This window comes from Embiotoca jacksoni, unplaced genomic scaffold, assembly GCF_022577435.1.
Source record: "Embiotoca jacksoni isolate LCO1_2020_lvr unplaced genomic scaffold, fEmbJac1.0.p SCAF_6, whole genome shotgun sequence".
Lineage (NCBI taxonomy): Eukaryota > Metazoa > Chordata > Actinopteri > Embiotocidae > Embiotoca > Embiotoca jacksoni.
The window spans coordinates 7,009,096-7,030,830 of record NW_027185414.1 but is presented as its reverse complement, the minus strand read 5'-3'; the positions used below and the strand labels follow the sequence as shown (position 1 = coordinate 7,030,830).

At 39.2% G+C, this 21,735-nt stretch overlaps 2 protein-coding genes across 4 annotated transcripts; both read left to right on the top strand.

Moving 5' to 3' along the window:
* Window positions 1–102: 102 nt before the first annotated feature.
* On the top strand, window positions 103–2,102 carry LOC138212882 (ribonuclease P protein subunit p25-like protein). 2 transcript variants are annotated; one of them, XM_069173545.1, is made up of 2 exons: window positions 103–189; window positions 702–2,101. In XM_069173545.1, the coding sequence occupies exon 2, from the start codon at window positions 791–793 to the stop codon at window positions 1,532–1,534; it is 744 nt and encodes a 247-aa protein (XP_069029646.1). In that variant the 5' UTR covers window positions 103–189; window positions 702–790; the 3' UTR covers window positions 1,535–2,101. The 2 variants fall into 2 exon arrangements, with proteins under 2 accessions (XP_069029646.1, XP_069029644.1); XM_069173543.1 differs by having other exon boundaries at window positions 187–2,102.
* dpep2 (dipeptidase 2) lies at window positions 115–21,731 on the top strand. 2 transcript variants are annotated; one of them, XM_069173541.1, is made up of 11 exons: window positions 115–189; window positions 13,132–13,292; window positions 13,404–13,530; window positions 13,751–13,880; window positions 14,102–14,252; window positions 14,520–14,589; window positions 15,785–15,961; window positions 19,713–19,797; window positions 19,890–19,965; window positions 20,380–20,515; window positions 20,974–21,731. In XM_069173541.1, exons 1-11 carry the CDS (start codon window positions 151–153, stop codon window positions 21,181–21,183), a joined length of 1,362 nt encoding a protein of 453 aa, XP_069029642.1. In that variant the 5' UTR covers window positions 115–150; the 3' UTR covers window positions 21,184–21,731. The 2 variants fall into 2 exon arrangements, with proteins under 2 accessions (XP_069029642.1, XP_069029643.1); XM_069173542.1 differs by lacking the exon at window positions 115–189 and adding an exon at window positions 12,332–12,451.
* Window positions 21,732–21,735: the final 4 nt, after the last annotated feature.

The window sequence follows — 21,735 nt, the reverse complement described above, 5'->3', positions numbered from 1 at the left end:
CCTGGCCTCAACTACAGTGGATGCCAAAATGGGCACAGGGAGAGGAGACGCAGAACTACTCAAGTTGGAGTAAAACATCCAGATGTCCAAAACAGGAGGTGGAACTTAACAACTGGACAATCTGAAAGGTCAATTTCGAATTGAAGGGACATGATATCAACAACGCTGGACTGGATCACTCAGAAAAAGGTGGAGTCTTAATTTGAGCTTTTAGTTTTTCATTAGAAAAGTTTTGTAAAAGAAGAATCAACAAAGCCCTCAATATCGTTTGCAGCTATTAAGGATAAAAGCACCATATGAAATACATATGAATAAAAGAAAGTGGAAAATGTAGCTTTGTATTTTTAATTTTTATCATCTCCAGAGCACTTTCCAAACAGTCATTTGTGATATGAAATTGAGATGCTCTTTAAAGATCATCTTGAAAAGTCCCAACAGTGCTCTTAATTCGCCAGCCAGGCGTTTATCGTATTTCTCCAGCTCTTTCTGAGAGGGAGCATTAAAGACTTCGTTGATAGTGCTCTTGGGAAGCGGGTAATATTTCTTGTATGAAGTCTTGAAACTTTACAGCTGTTGACTGGAGGGAGAAGACAAGTACCACATGCATAAGAAAATGATGTTAAGCTGTATTTCATGTGGGAAAAGTGTGTGTCTGGACTAATATTACAGTGGACCGCTGAGGACTGCAAAAATGTTCACAGGGTGTGGAGTGGTCAGCGGCCAGAACCAATACCTGACCAGAGACGCTGTCAGGCCCCACCCAGGACTGGAGGTTAACAGACCAATCCAAATGGAGAATGGGGTTACCCCAGGGATGTGCCCTGTCTACCAGGGTCACACTTACAGCAATGCTGTCCAGCCAGCAGTGGTCAACAACGTTTCCAGCACGCTGAAACCTGCCACACTACCAGTCCCTCCTCCTGCACTTAAACTAGGCCAGGAAGGGTTCAAAAAAGTGTGCCGGACTGAGGAGGACAGCCCCTGCCCCTTCCCGGGACTGGCTTCTGGGGTGCTGGAGATGCGCGTGAAGGAGGGAAGCAAGATCCGCAACCTAATGGGATTTGCCATGGCGCGGATGCAAGGAGAGACGGGTGTAAGTGGGGGAGGTTTGAGCGGCGGTGGGCTCAGGCAGGTGGTCTTTACTGGGTCAGGTCGAGCGGTCACAAAGACCATCACCTGTGCTGAGATCATGAAACGAAAAGTAGGCTGTCTGCACCAGCTGACCAAACTGCGTTACAAAGTGGTGAAAGAGGTGTGGGAGAGTACTGAAGGAGGGACATCTGAGATGACGGTGCACAGGACTGTACCCTCCATCAGCATCCTTCTTTCAAAAGATCCTCTGGATCCCCAGGAGCCAGGCTATCAGCCTCCAGAGACTCTCAGTGCATTGTGGGAGGAGAGAGAGGGTGCCGAACCCGCATCGCAGACAACATGCAAGAGACCTCTTGGACTGTTGCCATACAGCACCTTCCCTAACTGTAAGAGAGTGTGTTTAGGGGAAGGAGGCAGTGCTGCCTCCTCACTGACTGGCTGAACCGGTGTCACAGTGGAGAGGATTGAATCAGAGGAGTTAATTTGGCACTGCACCCTACTCAAGCACAATGCTGAGACAATCAGAACAGTCACTCGGACAAAACAGTGCTTTCCCAGAAGAACTGACTACCAACTCCAGCCTCCAGAGGTTAGTTTGACTGGGACCTAAAAGCTTGCCTCTGTACATACAGCATTTACAGGACGTCTTTCTTGGTGCGTCCAACACGGTCTGTCGCATCCACAAAACTGTGATGTTGTGTGCTACCGCACGATGGGATTTTGAACTGATTTACATCCCATTTCACACTGAGAAAAAGCCATGAATTGCACACGTTACCTTTCAGCAAACTATCTACAAACTGTGGACAAAATAATTTATTAGCATCTTGATACAATCATGTCTCATTCTTCATGCTTTTAAATATAGCCTTTCAAAATACACAACGTAGATCCAAGAACACAAAATAAAAACAGCTTGAAGCCATTGATGATATGACAAATGCAAAACATACCAATTTTATTTGTCTGATTATTAATCTACATGAAAACAAAATTAAATAAACTGTTTTTTTTCAAATGGAAATTTCCCTTTGTATTTCATCTTTCTTACTCACACATCATTGAATTTGAAAAGCTCTGATTGAACAGAAAATCACAGTGTGCCGATCTTTTGATAAGAATAACGGCAGTGAAATTTGTCTGTAGAAAAAGCTGATTTAATGACAAAGCTGTTGATAAGGCACAGCTCCTAAACCAACCCAGCCTGACAGAAAAGCCCAGGGCAGAAATACAGGCACAGATTATCATTAAGATAACAATATAACATCACACAACAGAGTGGGGAAAGGGATTAAAACTAGGCTTGACAGAGCTTTACACTACACTGTTCCTGCAAAATATGAAACCAAGGCAACAAGCTACACTCTTCGTTTCAGCCTATAGGCCAACACACCCACAAAACATATTGTAGTCTACCTCTTCCTGTATATTCTTCCATTTCTCAAGTGAAATAATATGCTGAAAAATGTGGTTTAAAAGGAGCCGAGTTTTCAAAGTAATACTACGCACTTGGAGTTGACAGACATAACAAATGAAATGGCTGCAGACTTTCTCCAGTTGACATTTTTTATGCATTGCCTCCCTGCATTTCACACCATTTAGATACCATTTTAGTTGCAAAAGAGGTAGCTCTGAGTAATTGCTGAAGCTTAACTGGATGCTGCAGACATCTATGGCAATTGGATCAAAATTCAACTCTGAGCAGAGTGCACAGTGGTGGGGGACAGAAAAAAGAAAAACGTCTGGGAGCGTAAGCATTGAATTTTATGGATTAAAAATGTCTTTCAAAAGTTGTCCAACACAAGAAAAACAAAATACATTTTCCACAGAATTATTCAATCCAAATACCCACTAACTTTTTCCCCATTTAATCAGCCATATGTTCTGTGGATAATAACTTGGAAAAATGGAACCTTGTCTGAAGCTCTTACTGTTGATCTTAATGAAAATCTGCAAATGCAAATGTCGACCTCCTCAGGTAAATTAATCAAAGTGACGCCTAATTGCAGAGACAATTTTGTTACATTTTGAACTAGAGAAAAAAGGACAGTTAACTCCTGTGTCATTTGCTTTCAAATTCATCTTTCAAAGACATAAAATCCTAATATTTCATATAGTGGTCAGGCAGCACTTTTAACAGTCTATGGCGGACATAGTGATTAACCTCCCTCTCGATCCCATTAAATGAATCAGAGCACAGCAGAGCACCCAAGGTTGAATAAGAAATGCTGCGACTGCAATACAGCACACATGTAGCAAACTGTGTGTCCTCGAGACTGCTGGAAGGTTATCACTTCAGGTCGTTGTTATCACAGAGTTAACAGCTTTCACCCAAGAGCCTATGGGACAGTCAGTCTGTGATGCAGGTCAAAAAGATAATGCGACTATAAGTAAATTTCAAATCGACCTGCATCTGTTATCAAGCATTAAGAACTCTGGGCCAAGTGTGAAATGCAGAGGGGTAATTAGGGATAACGGCACAGCGTACCTGAGTGAGCGAACAGATAAAACATACTGACAAAAGCATTATCCCCGAGCTAAATCCAATGTGGCTGGCACGAAATAGCACGGTGGAGGAGTCAACAAAGTGCATTATTCGAAGGTGGACAAGGTTATTCACAGGCTGAGAGTTTGTTTGCTAGTAATGTTTGTTTTCACAGATGCAGTCAAGCTGGATTTGGTGGAGTTACAGGCCTGGGCCTAGAATGCACTATTTGTGTTTAGTTAACATTGTACTTATACATGGAGGATATTTACTCTGAGTGGCCAAAATGTTTGAAACACCTGCTCTTTCTATCAAACAAAATAGTTCAAGGAAAACTGATAAAGCTGCTTTCCGTTCCAATGAAACTGCTCATATTCAATCTTGAAATAGATGAGGAGGATGGACATACTCAATACATATGGATTTTGTGGGTGAAACTTTATTAGAGATTTGTGATTTGTTGTTATTATTTTTTTCCCCTACTGAGTACAGTATGTTGGGCACCTTTAGTGAGAGAATACAATTATTTTTAGTGTGTCAATGCAGCAGGTTTAAAGGTGCACCTAAATGAAAAATGGATGACACCGTTTGAGATATATCTTTTTCAGTGTTACTTCAAAATGGCAATGCAAACGAGACACCATTTTAACTTATTGGATACTTTGGAAAATCGCACTGAACAGTTATTAAGGGTTAGAGTCACAAATGACAAAAGGACAACATTATGTTTCGACTGACTGATCACAGTTTTCTGTTCTCGCGACCACATCGGTAACCTTCTGTTTACCAAAGCCAATAACTACATGCACTGAATGTGAATAAATTCATTTTGAAGTTAACATAATGAAAGTGTTGGCACTCTATTTTCTTCCTTCTCTGCCGCAGCAGCAGATGAGAGTGAGGTCTCTTGGATGGCGTGGGAGTTCGCTATCTCCCAGCCTCCAGATGGCTCCGTCTTCTCTTATCTAGAAGAATGGGTGCTGCCTCAATTTTTCAACTCGCCTTATCTGGGAATCCTTTAAATTGAATATTTACTGGGCCTATGTTTTCTGCCTGTGTTAGCCCTCTGAAGTCGACATTCCTCTTGCCTGTCGAGACAGGCCAAAAGGTTTTTCTCACTCATACGCTCTCTTTGTCTGCCTTGTCAAGTAATGGGACAGTGATTGATTATGTGATTGCTTGGAGAGAATGGAAGGTTAAGCAGTTAAGCAGAGAGCAGTGGAGACATATTAATGAATGGCCATAGAGGGAATATGTTGAACAATAGAAAAACGTACATTATCCAAACATGACATCAGGCACCTCCATTATATGTCAGGGGTAAAATAGATTAAATTAATCATTTTCCAAATAGTCTATTGTTTCTTGCATAGACTACACTAGAGGTTAAGAGAACACTTAAGCAGCCATTGAAAACATCTTATTGCCATTTGACTGGCTGTGGTCTATCTGCATAAACAAGCTGTGCCACAGCTACTCCCTGGTAAGTGTCTGGAAATGTCTTTTCAAAACCATTTTGTGAAATGCCTCCATGTTGGATTAATCAGTGCAGCTGAGGATGTAATTGCTGTGCTGAAGTCAAAGCTGTAAGAGCAGATAATGAACACTGACTACAGGGCTGCCAGAATCCAGGGCAAAAGAAATGAGAAGTTTCGAGACCAAAATGTCCCCAGCATTCTTTCAAAAACTGTGAGAGAAAAATGAAGCCTCACTGTATTTACACTAAATAAATACCAGTTTATAAAAGCATAAACAAAACATCACTTCTGACTGACGAGTTACTAGCGTTGAATTTTCTTAGTTTGAGGCCGCTGCAATGTGCAGTTACAAAATATAAAAAGAACACTGAAGCAAAATAAGCTCTTTGAAATTATTCATGTATGTTTTGATGTATAAGGCAGCAAGCATGCCTCTGTCAGTTATGTGTATTATATTGGTATTTGATTCATTTTCTTACATTATGGATGGGCTAACACAGATAGAAGAAAACCAACAAGAGGGCAGCAACTGACTGCTGCTGCCCTCTAGTGGAGAAATAAGTTCAAAGTCAACTGCAGGAAAAAACATCTCTTTGCTCATGAGTGCTATTATAGATATAGCTGATAGACAATTATGGCCCTGCACACTACAGGGTTTTCACAATACCACTAAATGGTCACAGAGTCAACCACCATTATCCGATGAACTTATTATCTAAAATCATGCTTTAAGAATAAAACAGCGCATTAACAACAAGCAAATGAGAGCTGTGGGCCAGGTTATTTTTTGGATCATTTAATGGCAATCTCAAGGAGACATGATGAAATGGCGCTTTTTCCAAAGATGAGATTCCACCCTTTCATCACCATTTTCTCACCCTCTCAATAATGAGAGGACTCAATTACATTAAAGAACTTGAAGTGCAAAGGAGGTCTCCTACAACACGAACAGTATACAACACAGTATACACCGTTTGGAGTCCTTTCTAAGTATTGATGGGAAACAGAAGGCTGGGTGACCAATACCTGTGAGATAAAGGAAAAAGACAACCTCAATGCGCACGTGCACGCACGCACAAACACACACACACACACACACACACACACACACACACACACACACACACACACACACACACACACACACACACGAATATTGGCCAGTAGTTTTCCAGTGCGGTTCCAGAGGCGGGACTCATAATATACACTATAATGGTGAAGGAAATGAGGATGCTCTCTGCATTTCCCAGCCTGTGCCCTTTGATCTTTACTGCAAAATGTGCGCATGTACATTATGGGTAAAACACTGTTCTGTGATTAATGTGGTGATGGAATCACTCAAAAATATTGACTTGTTCAGGGGTGAAAACACTACACGTAAAATGCCCAGCGCCCTTGAGTACCATATTAACATGCTCAGTACTGATAGTGACGAACAGATGGTACTTCTTGGTGTTACTGGTGGGACCAGAGCCCGGTTTCAAGTCTGATCTACAGGATATAAGCAAGATCAAGGAAATAAACACATCACAGTATAAATGCAACTAATACAGTTTTCTATTTTATGGTTTAAGAAGTTTTTGTTCAGAGGTACAAATACATTAATCATAAAACATTGCCTGGCAACCAAGACAAAGCATTTTTATTCCTGTTAGTTTGAAAATATGAGTTATTATTTATTCTATTGTCTTCTTTGACACTTGTTTAGCTTTCACTGCCATTGGTTTGTCTTAAAATGTATTTTAGGATACTGCTATAGCAGTACAGTGTATAATGAGTACATATTAGAGTTGCCATTATAGTACTACTTTGTTTGATTTGGGGATTAAAGCTAAGTAGCTGCTATAACACAGTGATTTTACTTTGGCATTAATAAAGTAATCTGGGAATCACTCAGTGAATGCTGCTGCAATAACAAATTCTAGGGTTGTCTCCATCAAGTTTTTTTGTTGCCGATCCCAATCCAAGTCATGTAATATTGACTATCTGCCAATACAGAGTCCCAATCGGATACTTGTTTTTCCCTAGATAATAAAGCTGCATAGGGCACACTTCAAGTTCATTAAAATGATCAAAACCAATGCAATGTATATGTTTGAATGGGTCTGTAATGAAAATAGACAGTTTACAGCATCCCAGCTGTTGTTAAATGTTTTGTGTTTTTTTTATCTTTGAAGAATTAAGTAAACAAAAACAAATATTATTTCTGACAATTCCACATAGTGCAGCACTTACTGTAATTCCATGCTGTTATTCAAACAAAATAACCAAGTTCAGACATGTCCAAAGCAAATACTCCCTGTGCTTCCATTTTATCTGCCGGCTTTTCAGGCTTTTTCATAGCAGAATATAATTTGTAGAGTCTTTAAACATGAATGAGAATAGTGACCCTGAGGGTTGAGAAGCTGCCCATGGATGCTTCAACAGAATATCCAGGGGGCTTAAGCACATTTTTGGCATTAACTTAAGAGGGAATCTCTGCTGATTTGTCAATTTCTCCCATCTTTTTCTGGAGTTGGTGTCTCTTCTAATAAGGAGAAAAAACACTAACTACCGCACTTTATATTCGAAAGCTGCTCACTTGCAACTTTACAAGTTGAGTTTCAGGTGACACCATCAGCAGGCTGACTTCAGTGGTTTGGTCAACGGTTTGGTCACGTATCTCAAATCTTTGTTCTGAACTAGACTTAACAGTCACAACAAATTTTTAAAAAAGAGGTTTTTTTGAATAATAACTACACAGTTATCCGAGTTAACTTGTTGTTTTCCACTAAGTGTTTATATTTTAGCAGCCGTATCAAATTAGTAGTATTTAACGCAACTCTGTTACTACCACCTTGCAAAATGCTCACATTGCAACATTACAAGTGGTTGTTATGCTGCTTTTGTTGTAATTTTTTGAAATATTTCCACACTGCACACATTTTAGCACACTCCTCCATCCTGCCAAAAATGTTGCTCTCCGTTTATGACACCCGTGTGGCAATTGACATAAAACAAAGGATCGGGGTTATGTATAGCTCAGAATAGCTAATACCGCTCAGTTAAAAAAAAAAAAATCTCTTGATTGGGCCTGATACCATTCTTTAAGAAAGGCTCAGGACATCCCAATTTTAAATGCCACAATTATAATTTTCAATACATTGTTGCTGCATGCATTTTAATCAGCTTACCTTATGGCAAGACTTTCTGAAACAGATTTCAAGGTTGTTTCTGACACAAAATGATGCTCTTTAACAAACTATTCTTAAAACTAACACAATCAAAAGTTTCACAAAAGACATGGCGCTCATGAAAGCCAAAAAACTCCTAATACCAGTAGCATATTCTAATTGTGTGTGTGTTCCTCATGGTCATAGTGAAGTCATTTCACTTTTGGAGAAGGAAAACATCATTTATTAATAAAATCTATATTCTGAAATGGTTCATCTGATAGTGGCCTAACCCCTGCATCCTTACTTTCCGCCACATTAATTCAAACAAATACAGTAGTCAGCTATGCTTATATTAAGAATTTGGCTTAAGCTCTCTCATCAAACTGTTAAGACTCTGTTTAACGTGAGGGATTTTCATCTTTTGTATTGCCAGTCACATTCTACACCAAGGTCGACAATATGACTAAATGATTTGGTTAATTTGAATTCAAACAGTGTCAGCCAGGGGTCCACTCCGAACAGTGGGAGCATTGGTACAGTAATATCAACACAGTTGTGATTACACTATTGAAGCAGTAGGGTGCTCCAATCAGAGCTGAATCACTCTCCTCATTACAGACTACAAGGCCAAATCTCAGTGGGTGGACTGCAGAATCAGTGCTGCACATCTTCCCACTGAAATTAATTGAAATTCATTTGTGGCGCCCTGATGCTCCCCGTCAACACCAGACTCGTTCCCATTTGCACAGCTCAGCTCAGATTCATTAACTGCGCACACATTTTAAGTTTGAAAACATGTACAAGCAGAAGTTGTAATCTGTGAGCTAAACTTCAGCATTCAGGCCAAATTGCACTTTAAGCTGCGGTTCACAGTATCACATGTCGCTTTCTGGAAACATTATAAAAAATGCAGAGCTATCATTGCTCCAGTGGAGGGGTGCGCGAATGCATTTAATCTTGCACAGATGCTGGAGAGTCTTGGGCAGAAGTAAGTAATCCACCACATATCAAAAGTTACCAGATATATTTCATATATTCGGAGAGGTGGTTTTGTATAAGTTAGTTGATATCTGATAGTAGTAAAATATGTAAAGTATGGATAATAATGCACTATGCGGCCAAACTGATCATACTAAATCCCCATGCATGATCCATGCCATACTGACAATTTTCAGACAGTACTTTCCAACAAATACTACAACAGCAGATGTGATGCCACTTTCATCTATACAAGAGACAATAACATACTACATGCCAAATAATAGCCAGTCTATATTAACAGTTTGTTATAATATATACAAACAACACACACAACCCCACACAGAAAAGGAAAAGCTTCCACCTCTCCACAGCAGGCCAACCAAAATAAAAAAAACAACTACACAAAAACATCAGCCGTTAATGCCTCCACCATCCCCACTACTATTGTTAAAAACCAGGCCTTCCCTGCAGCTTGACACTAAAGCACCAAACTCATGCAAACACTGCACCAAACATGTCAAAGCCTCGTGGCTGTTTGCAGATCTGTCATTCTAATGGGACAATTTATAAGCAGGGTCACGCCGTAGGCATCACTCCACCAGCCTCAACATGATCAATATCTACGTACTATTAAATATAAACACACTCTTACCTTGTGATGTTGTTCCTGTCCTGTTTTGTTGCGCATGAGCTCCAAATGCCAAACTCCTCTTGAGTCACACATGCTGCTACCCTTTGAGCAGAGTCTTTAGTTTCCTGAAAGCACAATTCTCAGTTGGTTGAAACCTACAAACACACTGATCACTTAGAATATGAGGCATTACAGTAGATTAAACTAACCAACTGTTAAATTAGCAAAACCTTACAGCAGAAAAAAGCGCATTAGTCTAGCAATAATATAAATCCAGAAAAATCACAGAGTTTCTAATAGTAAGACATTGGCAGGGACCATTTTCTGCAGCACAGTGTGCACTTTTTCATGACTACTCGTATTATTATTATTATTATTATTACTATATGTAGTGCGGTATTAGCACTTTTATTTCAGTAAAAGACCTTAATACCACCCCTAGAAATAGCACGTATAAATATTAAACTGAATTTAGGTGTTTTAACTCCCGGTATTAATCATACTGCCTCACTTATCTCTCATGGTTTTCTGGGACACTTTTAAATACTGAATCATCACTATTAACATTAATTAATAACAATTGTTCTTTACCTCCTAGCCTAGCTGCATGCTGACAAAATGTTTGCTTGGAGAAAGAGCCCAACAACAACAACAACAGAAAAGCACTTAAGCCTAAATGTGTCTTTGAAACTTCATGCCAAACATTATTTAACAACACTTACTCCTGTTTTGATGACTTCCGGTCTTGGAAGCTTACAAATTCAGCTGTAAGAAGCAGATTCAGTCTGCTGGAGTTTGTCACCACTGTCTTCTTTACCCAAACAAAAATGGCGGCCGTTGGCCACTGTTTGTTTGTTTGTAGGCCTCGACAGAAATTAATGTTAGATTCTAATTTATTTGTCCGTTTAAGCTTCATCCATTTGTGTCTACAGCTGTTTATATCAAGATCATACAGTCATACCTTGCAAATACTTATAACTTTGTGTCCATAGTGCTAGTAAAGGTAGCCTATGTCTTTGTAAAACTTTTCTTGGAACAAATAATCACAATTGTGGCCAAAGAAGCGTTTACAGCAGAATCAGGCATAACATTTTCATTATTAGGCTACAGGCAATAGCCCACCCTTGTATTATTTATTATGTTTATTGGCATTGTTACTGGTGTCTAACAGCCCTGGGTTTTGTAAACTAGACTGTAATTAATATGATAGATGGGTTATATTTAAAATAAAGAATCAGGCTCCTATCTCTTTTGCAGTTATCCTTCTGACTTGCATTATTTTACCTGATCTGTGCCCAAGATTATAACCAACTCAGTCCTTTTTATCAGTTTGAATATCTTTAAAGCAGCAAAAGGCCTACAACGTATAAAAATCACTTTTGCACTTTCCAAAGGGGGATTACAGCTGCACAATGAAAGGTGCTTTTTCCTTAAATTGACTTTCATTTCCACAAAAACATACCTTTGCTACTTCCATGGACATACAAATATGTGTATTTACATGTTATGACTGGGAGCAGTGGTTAGCACTGTCGCCTCACAGCAAGAGAGGTTCTGAGTCTGTATCCATGTATTTTTTTTTCTGTGTGCTTCGGCTTTCTCAGTGCAAAGATATTTATGTCAGGTTAAATGGGGATTTTAACCCCCATGAGTGAATGTGAGAGTGTGTGGTTGTCCATCTTTCTGTGTTGGCCCTGTGATTGATAGGCAGGATAGATAGTATAGAGGGTATACAGTAAATAATAGATGGATGCATGTTGATTGTTTGATCCAGATAAAAGCACCTGCAAACATACGCAATATTGTTCATTACAGCTCTAACAGGCCATTGGTGCACACCTGTGGACACCAATCAGTTTTTGGCAGACTACCACGTTTTGGCATGACACATGTCCTGATATTGGATAGATGGATACGTTTAAATAGCTCTCACTTCCAGTTGCCATTTTTGTGAAGTTAGGGATTTTGTTGATACATTACCTTGAAAATCGATCTAGAAATTAAAGAAAATATATATTCAACGAATTGATCATTTTAGAAACCATAAAACTTGCTCAGTGACTCGAATGTAGTCATCAGTGCAGCCCCGACAAAAGCAAGAACCTTTTGTGGTAGTAATTACAGGACTTAGCCAACAGATGGCAACGTGAAATCCACAAGTCTCGATGGGGCTTTCAAATGTCCCTCGAAAAATTGTATCTCAAAAAGAGGCGAAGCAGTTAAATAAACCTGAACGTGGCAATCGTGCAATAACAGTCTTTTCTTTATTGGTATTGACAGAGTGATTTATTTATTTTTTAATCTATCAGTAGTGACACCCACTACAATTTTATCAAACGTGGAAGCTTTAAAAGTGACTAAAGGGCTGCAAGGAAGCATTGCAGGAGTCCACTAAGAACTTGAACCTGGAAGATACACGTCTAATGACAGCATTGAAAGATAGCGTAGTCTTTCTATGCGAGACTGAGCCTATAATATAGTTAAATTTTTCCGACAGTACCTGAATGCAGCATGAAGCCCAGCAGCCGGTTTTGTCGTGGGTTTTTTTTACGTATGTGTAGGGAGGAGAACTGGAAAGTTCGTACACAAAAAGGTGGCCAACCAGTAGATGTTTTTAACGACCTGGCTGGTAAGTGTATTGCTATTTAAATCAACTTATTCCTCAATATTTTGTAGATAAAAACGTTTCATAATTAGTATGCTTTAATTTGTTATTATATTCTCTGGTCATTTTCATTATTAAGCAAAATAAGCGAACTTTATATAACCTATGCCCGTGTATTCTAATAGTATAAATACAATCCCAGAATTGTAATCTCATCACTTACAATTTTTTGTATTCCATAGCTTGAAATATGAATGCAATATGAATCATTAACTTTTTATAAAGATGCAATTATATTGTACGTCTAGCTGTTACTGTGTTTTTTCTTTAATCCTCCAAATTGGACTCAACTGTGCTGTGATCCTTTCAAAATAAAGTTGTGTGTGTGTGTGTGTGTGTGTGTGTGTGTGTGTGTGTGTGTGTGTGTGTGTGTGTGTGTGTGTGTATTTATTCATGGCTCTTATTTTTTTCTAAAATAATTATTTGTATCTATCTTATGTTATGTATACATATTTGTAAATATTTTCTGATTGTGTGCACCTTTTTGTGTTTCTATGCTGCTGTGATGACTGAATTTCCCCACTGTGGGATTAATAAAGTCTAAGTCTAGTCATTATGCCTTACAGTACATTGTGTGTATGTGCCTTGACCATACAGCTGTAGTTCTCATGTTATCTGGTGCACTGGTGTGTTTCTCTCCTCAGGATATGCCTTCTGGGGAAACTGTAAAAAGTGCTTTTGGCAGCTTCTGGATGCAGTCTCTCAGGGCTCTGGTGGTGTTTCTCTCTCTGTGTCACTTGACATCCGGATATTCTGAAAGAGACCGAGCACACGACTTGATGTCCAGATATCCTCTCATTGATGGGTAAAGGATGTTTATTATCCCGCCTACACAGAAGTTACATTCATGGAAATGAATTATTGAAATCAGTTCGAAATCCTTTTCCATCTCCTCTTTCATCTCTCTCCATCTCAGTCATAATGACCTCGCTCTCCAGCTGAGGATCCTTCATAACAATCACCTGAGCCAAATTGACCTTCATAATGTCAGCAAAGTGGCCACCGACATCTCCCGTCTCCAAGCAGGCCATGTGCAGACACAGGTATTGTGATGTAACTGGTGTTCAATTGTGACAATGCTATATTTTAAGGTGAGGATTGCTCCACAGAGTTGCCCAGCAAAAGCACACACTTCAACATTGACATTTTGAAGCCTGAAAATGGTTTTGAGTAACAGCGTTTATGATTTGCATGTTGCAAAAAGATCAAACCTCAGTCACTAAAATGTGTCTTTGGTTCTCTTGTGTGACATCCCTTTGTCAGATGTTTGCAGTCTATGTGCTGTGTGGGGCCCAGCAGAAGGATGCTGTGAGGCTGACTCTGGAACAAATAGATTTGGTCAGACGTATGTGCACCGAGTACCAGGAATTTGAGCTGGTCACATCTGCCCAGGGTATAGTACACCTCTCTCATGATGGGATCACAAACTACAAATGTAATGTTTACTCAGCGTTTTGGAACATAACGTTTCCCCTGCTTGTACTGAATATTAGTTGTTGTCTGAATTAAAGACAAGGCAGCATTAAAACAGCTACAGAAATTGCTATTGGCTCGACAGGGGGTGTTACTATCCAGTGATTTATGCTATGACATATTTTGTGTCTGTCTTTGCAGAGCTGAAGAACTCTGAGATGAAGCATAAGATAGGCTGTCTAATAAGTATAGAGGGAGGCCACTCTATTGACAGCAGCCTTCCAGCCCTGCGGATGTTTTACCAGCTCGGGGTCCGCTCAATGGCGCTCACACATACCTGCAATACACCCTGGTATTAGAAGAATTCTTTATTTCACTTACACATTGCAGACTGTTAACAAGTTGTATTGTATACAGATGTTCTATCTTAATCGTGTTTGGGTCTTGTGTTTACAGGGATGAGGGAATATGAAGATCAACATTGTTTATATTTTTCATGTTTCCATGATGAAAAATGCAGCAATTCCATTGAACATTAAATTAATTTCTCATATACCAACAGTGAGGCATACAAAACTTGTGTGATCAGTGGCACTAACTGTGTTCCACATCAATACAGGGCTGAGTCCTCCGCAAAAATGTATGATACCTTTCAAAGACAGAACAACAGCCTGACACAGTTTGGGAAGGTAAGCATATATCAACTACTGTGGTGTTTCAATCATCAAAGCGGTATGTCAGTATGCTTGTTGATTTTGGTCACCCTGTTTTTTTGTTTGTTTTTTTCTTGGAAGGTATAAGAACATAACATTTCCTGTATATTTTGGAAAAAATTACTGACAAAAAAAACGTTGTTTTTTTTTAACCAGGGGTCTCCAACCCGTAGCTCACGAACTACGAGCAGCTCGAGATGTGATTCTGAGTGGCTTGTGGAAGGTTTGAATAATGTGCTTCCCATACATAGATATACTTATCTGACACTTTTCAAACCAGTTTGGCCACACACAAGTTGCATGTACTGCAGAAGGCATTTAGGAAACACTGAAAACATAAAGAAATGCACACAGGAAAAACAAATTGTGCACATGCTGAATTAAGGCTGTTGTAATACAAAATGTGTTGAGGATCAATTTTGCATTGTTCACTTAAAATAATCTCATTCAGCTGGTTTGTGTGGAGCTCAGCTATGTGAATAAATGTTACTAAACATGAGTAGATCTTGGATACTTTCATTTTGTCAAAGTAGCTCTTAGAGTAAAAGCTGGTTGGAGACCCCTGTTTTAAAATGTTCATTTTTTTTTTGCTTGAAATTAAAAGTACTGACTCTACCCTTTTAAAAGACAGTCACAATTTGTACGAGTTATACTCTATATTCTTATATGTTGGCAAACAAACAAGATAAAATTGCATTATCACAATCACTGTTAATATATTTTTTTCATTAATGGAAATAGTGGAAGAAGTAGAAGTTGGAGTTATTGTGGTTTGAGACACTGTTAATGGACTGTTCTACAGTGAGTGAAGCTCATTATGAAAGTCGGTTATTGCCGTGCCTATCAAATGTTCTCTTGACAGCAGGCTGCTGACACAGAAACTCACGTGACCTAAATTGGACTTGCAAGTCCTTTAACATGTGTTTGTGTATTACAGTACTGCTGCTGCATGTTGTAAACATCCCATTTTAAAATCACAAAGATCTTTATCATGCTTTCTATTCCGTCGGCCCTCTCAGCAGCAGGCAGTAGGACTTTCTTGGTTGTTAACTGTGGGAGCGTGTTTATATATGTGCACATGTAACAAGCTCCTGTCATCTGCTGAACTGGCTTGCTTCCTTCCAAGATACTGTAGATTGCGGCTTCAGTGGTTTTTGAATATGTTTTTGAGGGCGTGGTGGAGGAGATGAACCGGCTGGGGATGATAGTGGACCTCTCCCACACTTCTTGGGACACAGCTTCGGCCGTGTTGAGGCACTCCAAGGCTCCTGTGATTTTTAGCCATTCATCTTCCTACACTGTGTGTAACCACAGCCGCAACGTACCTGACTGGCTGCTGCATGAGCTGGTGAGTGAAAACAATAATGATGAGCTGCCTGCTTAGATGCTTGATTAAATAATTATCCTATCAGTTCATCATTAATTCAATTTTTGTTCTCATTTATTCCTGTCAAAAAAATATATGTATTAGGTTTTTATTGTTACTTGCTGTTGTGTATTAACAGAATCAAACACTTGTGAGCAGAATTCCACCATTAAGACATTATTACATTTCTGCCCACTAACACCCAGGATAAGTGAGTCTGAATTCTCAGAGTATATTTGCGAGATCAAGAAGTCAAGTTAACATCTCATTACTGTCTTTTTATTGTTCCATAGTATCCACAATTTCCTTAGCCATATCTATTTCCCACCACTTTTCTCTTCAGGCAAGACAAGGAAAGTTGATTTGTATAGCACATTTCAACAACAAGGCAATTCAAAGTGCTTCACGTAAAACCTTTAAAAGCATCAAAACATAAGGCAAAAGATAAAGACATTTAAAAAAAAAATTTAGAACATTGATTGAAACATTAAAAACAGTCATTAAAACATTAAACAAGCTAAAAATAGAATTAAAGTTGCAGTGCAGTTTAAGAAATAAAATACAGTAGTAAAATGCAGAAAGGCAGGAAATTGATCAACATCCTTGAATCTGGTTCAGTTAAAGGCAGCAGCAAACAGAAAAGTCTTCAATCTTGATATGAAGCAGCTGAAAGTTTCAGCAGACCTGCAGGTTTCTGGGAGTTTGTTCCAGATATGTGGAGCAGAAAAACCGAACGCTGCTTTTCCATGTTTAGTTCTGACTCTGGGAACAGAAAGGAGACTCGTCCCAGGCGACTTGAGGGGTCGGGATGGTTTATAAGGTCACAGCAGATCAGAAATGTATTTTGGCCATAAACCATTCAGTGCTTTATAAACCAACAGCAGGATTTTAAAGTCAATTCTTTGTTGGACGGGAAGCCAGTGTCATCGTACACACAGACAAGCACGTGCAAACATCAAGCGACAGATAAAGACGACACACTGAATGAAATTTATCAACAATAAATCAGCTATGTTTGTGTATTTTAGATTGGTGTTGTTGGCAGTCAATTTACTTTGTAGTGCAAGGTTTCTAAAAGTTTAATCCAAGATTATAATTCACAAACTGGAAAAAAACAGGGACTGATAGAAACCACTTATCAGGGAAGTTTTTCCTCCAGCATAATGTAAGCACTCAAATTAAGACATTAACTGTGTTGTTGAGTATCCCCCCTCCCCCCCCCCCCCCCCCCCCCCCCCCAACCACATTCTGACATTAGTCTGTGTCACTTATTTATTTACCTGGAAGAATCAATTTGTCACTTGTAACTTCTTCATTTCTCACAAAAATATAGTTCCATTCCAAGTTACATATCTCGCTTGGTCAACTATGAAAATTACTTTGGCACAAGGAGCAAAAGCATAATATAAAAACTCTCCTGAGGGGTGTACTACAAAGCGAGGTTAGTGGGTTAGCGAGGTATGCTGAGACTAAAGCCAGGGTTGTCAGTGTCACGAAGGTGACTCTCTTTTAAGATGGCTAGATCACCATGGTAATTTATGCTTCAAATTTAACCTGGTCCGGAGCAGGTTATGTTGGAGATATCGGATCGGATCAAAATGTAAGAAAGTACCACCCACTGACCAGTCAATTCTCTCTGAAAATTGGCATCAACAATCGGAGAAGATACAGGGGAGCTTGGTACGTGGAGTAGATTCATTTCATTAATTTTTTTTACTGATATCTGGGACTGATTGATACACTAAAGCATTGCACGTGTTGCCTACTTATAACATCTGACAACCTACCTCTTGCTTTGAATTATGATTTTGTATTTATTTCTTATTTGCTCTTTAGTCCGTTTGACACCTCCGGGGCGGCAGGTGAAATGATAAGACTAAAACGTTCATACACGTCATGAGAAGACATCTAATCATAAATTAATATAATAAAATATGCACATGCAATTAGTCCAATTTTGCTGTGCACTTTATGGTAATGATATATGATAATGTGATACACATTCACACATTTAACATCCTTCCATCATTTAGCAGCTGCAGCTGGGCTGCTTTCAGTGTGGATTATGTGTTTAACTTCATTATGTTTTTTTTATTATAGTTTACTCCTCCTTTTTAAAATACATGGCTCTGCTGTCAGTACACTTGTCCATGTTTGTGATTGGTCAGATGCTGCAAACACCTCATCTTTTATGAGAATGCGCTCTGAGCCGAAAGCAGAAAGTCTGAGTTAACAGAGAAAGCTGATGACCACTGTCATAGTACTGATTATCTCTGACTGAGAGTTTTTGCTTTGTTGAGCCAGCTCAGGCAAAGAAAGCCTGGGTATGTTGAACTTGCTTCGTAGTACACCCCTCTGCTCAATTTTCTCTCTTATTGGCATCAAAACAACATGTTGACATTCGTATACCAATTCAAAAGCCATCCTGAGTTTTTGATTTGCTTGGTAATACACATTAGGCCAGTGTTGTAACACCGGGCCAGCACAGACTAGCACAGGTAGGTAAACACACATGAGGACAGGAAGTCAAAACACCATCATGAAAAAAAACATCATGTTAGTGGTTAATGCAAATTAAACATATTTGTCTGTCAACATGGACTTTCTGCTCTTGGTATCTCGTGACGGCAAGCAGTATGTTTTTAAGCCCTCGTATTCTGTTAAAACATACAGCTTTGTGTAATCTTGTAGTAAACAACAAACTTGTTTCTTTCAGTCTGCTGTGGGACCGTGGACATCTGGTTTTAGATGCAAGTTGTATGACCAAGTCAAAAAGATTCAGAGTTTTGTTTAGCCTTGACATAAAAATGCTTGTACAGGTATAGAGGCACTGTAAGAATTCCCTTTTTAGTAATTGTTTAACAAGAACTCTCACCATCTCCACCACCTCCACCTCGGCCTCTATTCTCAGCTGGTAAAGGAATGTAGCCAGATCTTTCTTCATCTGGATGCTGTTGTCATCCATTTGGGCTACAGTGAAGATGCGCATCCTGCATTTCCTCCAGACCTAAAATACCAAGAAAGTCTTGTGGTTTTGTGTAAAATTGAATACACTTCATCACTTGCAGAAAAGTTTCTTAAAACAAGAGCACAACAGCCTTCAAAAGGGAATTCCCAGAATAACTAACAAAGACTATTAAGTGTTTTTAGATAAATAACTTAAAAAATGCTGTACATAAAAATCACATCCATTCTAGAAACAGTCAAATTACAACTTCCAAAGTAAGTATTAGTATATTGCAGCATAGTTTAGTAGTATTAGTATTATCTAAAGATTGTAAAATTGGTAAGACTATTAGAGACTGAGAGAAACATACACAAGAGGGCAGGAAGACATTTGAATGCAGGTGGAAACAATCAGGGTGGAGGTGGGTAAACACACATGAGGACAGGAAGTCAAAACACCATCATGAAAAAAAGCGGGTGTGAAATCAAAATAAAACGGTAAATAAAGTCACAGAAAAGCATTCCCTTAATCAAGTGTGATCGGTATGTTATCAATAGTGTTGGAGTAGGTAAATATTAATAAACTGTATATTTCTCCTACTTAACCTCAATCCAACTCTGGCAACATCAGGTCCATCATGAGCAGCCAGGTTTCTCATTATGCCCCAGACCTCTACACTACAAATAATAAAGCACAAAAAATGTCTGATAAATATGGTTTTACTCTGTAATACTTCTCTGTGTGTATTTCTTTTCCCTGGACTCAGCAGTGTATGTTGTGTTTCAGAAAAAGAAGCATGGGTTGATCATGGTGAATCTCCACAGCACATTCGTTTCCTGCAGGGCTGAGGCCAGCCTCTCTGATGTGGCTGGTGAGGCATCCATCCTGTATTGATTTGTATTAAATCTGTAGTTTGTATTTCTTATGTTTGAGTCGATTTATTTTTCCATCTATCTTTTACAGACCACTTTGATCACATTAAGACGGTGATTGGAGCTGAGTCGATAGGAATCGGAGGGGACTTTGAAGGCGCTGTGAGGTAAGAAACACAAGTAAAAAAAATGGATGGCATGTTCTACTTGCAAACAGAAAAATCTGGTACTTGCCTTAATTATTTTATAAATGTTATGGTCAGGATGAGTGGGGATCTTTAGAGACAAAACAAAGCTCACGCCAGCTAGCTACACATTCTCAAGCAGTCTCCAGACAACACATTTCAAAGGCTGATGATGAACCAGACCAATTTTGTGCTTTTGTTTGCTTGTCGTGGTATCAGCAATTTGGATGTCCAGCAGTCAACAGACTGAAAAATGTTCAAATCAATAAATTGATATAGCTAACAGGCATAAAGGGAGGGCTGCAGCAGCAGGTTTTCTCCAGGATGGTGGTGGGTATTGAACTGCTCATGTTATGCATACAAAACAACACATGAAGAAATGTTTCTTTTAAACAGATTTCCGAAGGGGTTAGAGGATGTCTCGAAGTATCCCGCCCTCATCCAGGAACTCCTGCAAAGAAACTGGACTGAGGATGAGCTGGGTTATGTCCTTCGAAAAAACTTCCTGCGAGTGTTTGAAGAAGTCGAGAGGGTGAGCTCGAGAATAAAATTATTTAATGACAAAGATCAGCCTCCTCTGATAAATTAATGGTAGGTAGACATTCCGTATTTGTATCCAGAGGAGTGATTCTGCTATAATGACAGACAAAAGGCTCTCTGTTTGGTAGAAAGGGCCTTCAGTGTGTATTATTTCATTAGTATGTGTCACTATATAATTGTATTTTACTAAAATGTGACAGTAATGGGCACTAACCACCTTATTTCATGAGGGAGTATTCAAGAATTTGTGGCCATTTTATTAAACTCTTTTGTCCAAAATGTTTCCATCATCAGCTATAGTTTGAATGACCTTGTAAGATTGATATTGTATTCATAAAACTCTTTCTCTGCACAACAATTTTGAAAATAAAACCACAGCTCAGACTAATTCAAAAGTTTCAGCATGTTATACATCACCTCCTACTCCCTCCTTCCTGTATTTCCCCACAGGTCCGTGACCAGTTGAGTCTGAACCTGCCCAGCGAGGTCCAGATCCCCTTAGTGGAGGTGCAGAACCCCTGCAGACTGGTCCTCAGACCTCCTCACCCGAGAGGGCTGCCCTCCAACCATAAATCCTCCTCCAGGGCAGAGCATGGACCACCTGGTCTGCTAATCCTGGCTACAGTTCTGCTGCTTTCCAGCCTATTTTTGATTGAGTGAATATTTACAATCTCAGTTCAGGTGCACCATCTTTTTTTTTTAAATGCCTCATTAAAATATAAAGAGCTTAATGAATTTGCTGCAGCCATATGGGTCATCACAGTAGTCCACATGTCAGTAAAGATTAGAGGGGATTAATCACTTTCTGATAACAAAAAAGCTTTTCCATTTCCGCAGTAATTTAAATGCCAACTCTTATAAACACAGTATAACAGTGGAAAATACAGAACATTACTCCTCTGGAATCTATTTTGGGCTTTAGTTATTCTGTATCGTTATTGTTGCCTAGTTTATTGCAATTTTTTTTTAATTTGATTTGATTTTTTTTTTTATTTTATACACTTTATTAATCCCCGAGGGGAAATTTCTTCACTACAGCAGGGGGGCTCTCAGGGTGGAGCTGCTGCAGCAGGCTGCCACTAGCGCGGCGCCAGGTAACCTGACCTGAGGTGCATGTTTTTGGATGACATAATCTTTATGAAAAATTACAATGCCATGATGGAGAATAGTAAGACTGATAAATAAAACTGCAGGGATGTCACTTTTAAGTTT

Coding starts and splice junctions, on each gene's coding strand:
- dpep2 (XM_069173541.1), top strand. CDS start 151: ATGATATCAACAACGCTGGACTGGATCACTCAGAAAAAG. Junction 19,966..20,379: donor GACTTTGAAGGCGCTGTGAG/GTAAGAAACACA, acceptor TCTTTTAAACAG/ATTTCCGAAGGGGTTAGAGG. Junction 20,516..20,973: donor TGTTTGAAGAAGTCGAGAGG/GTGAGCTCGAGA, acceptor ATTTCCCCACAG/GTCCGTGACCAGTTGAGTCT.
- LOC138212882 (XM_069173543.1), top strand. CDS start 692: ATGTTCACAGGGTGTGGAGTGGTCAGCGGCCAGAACCAATACCTGACC.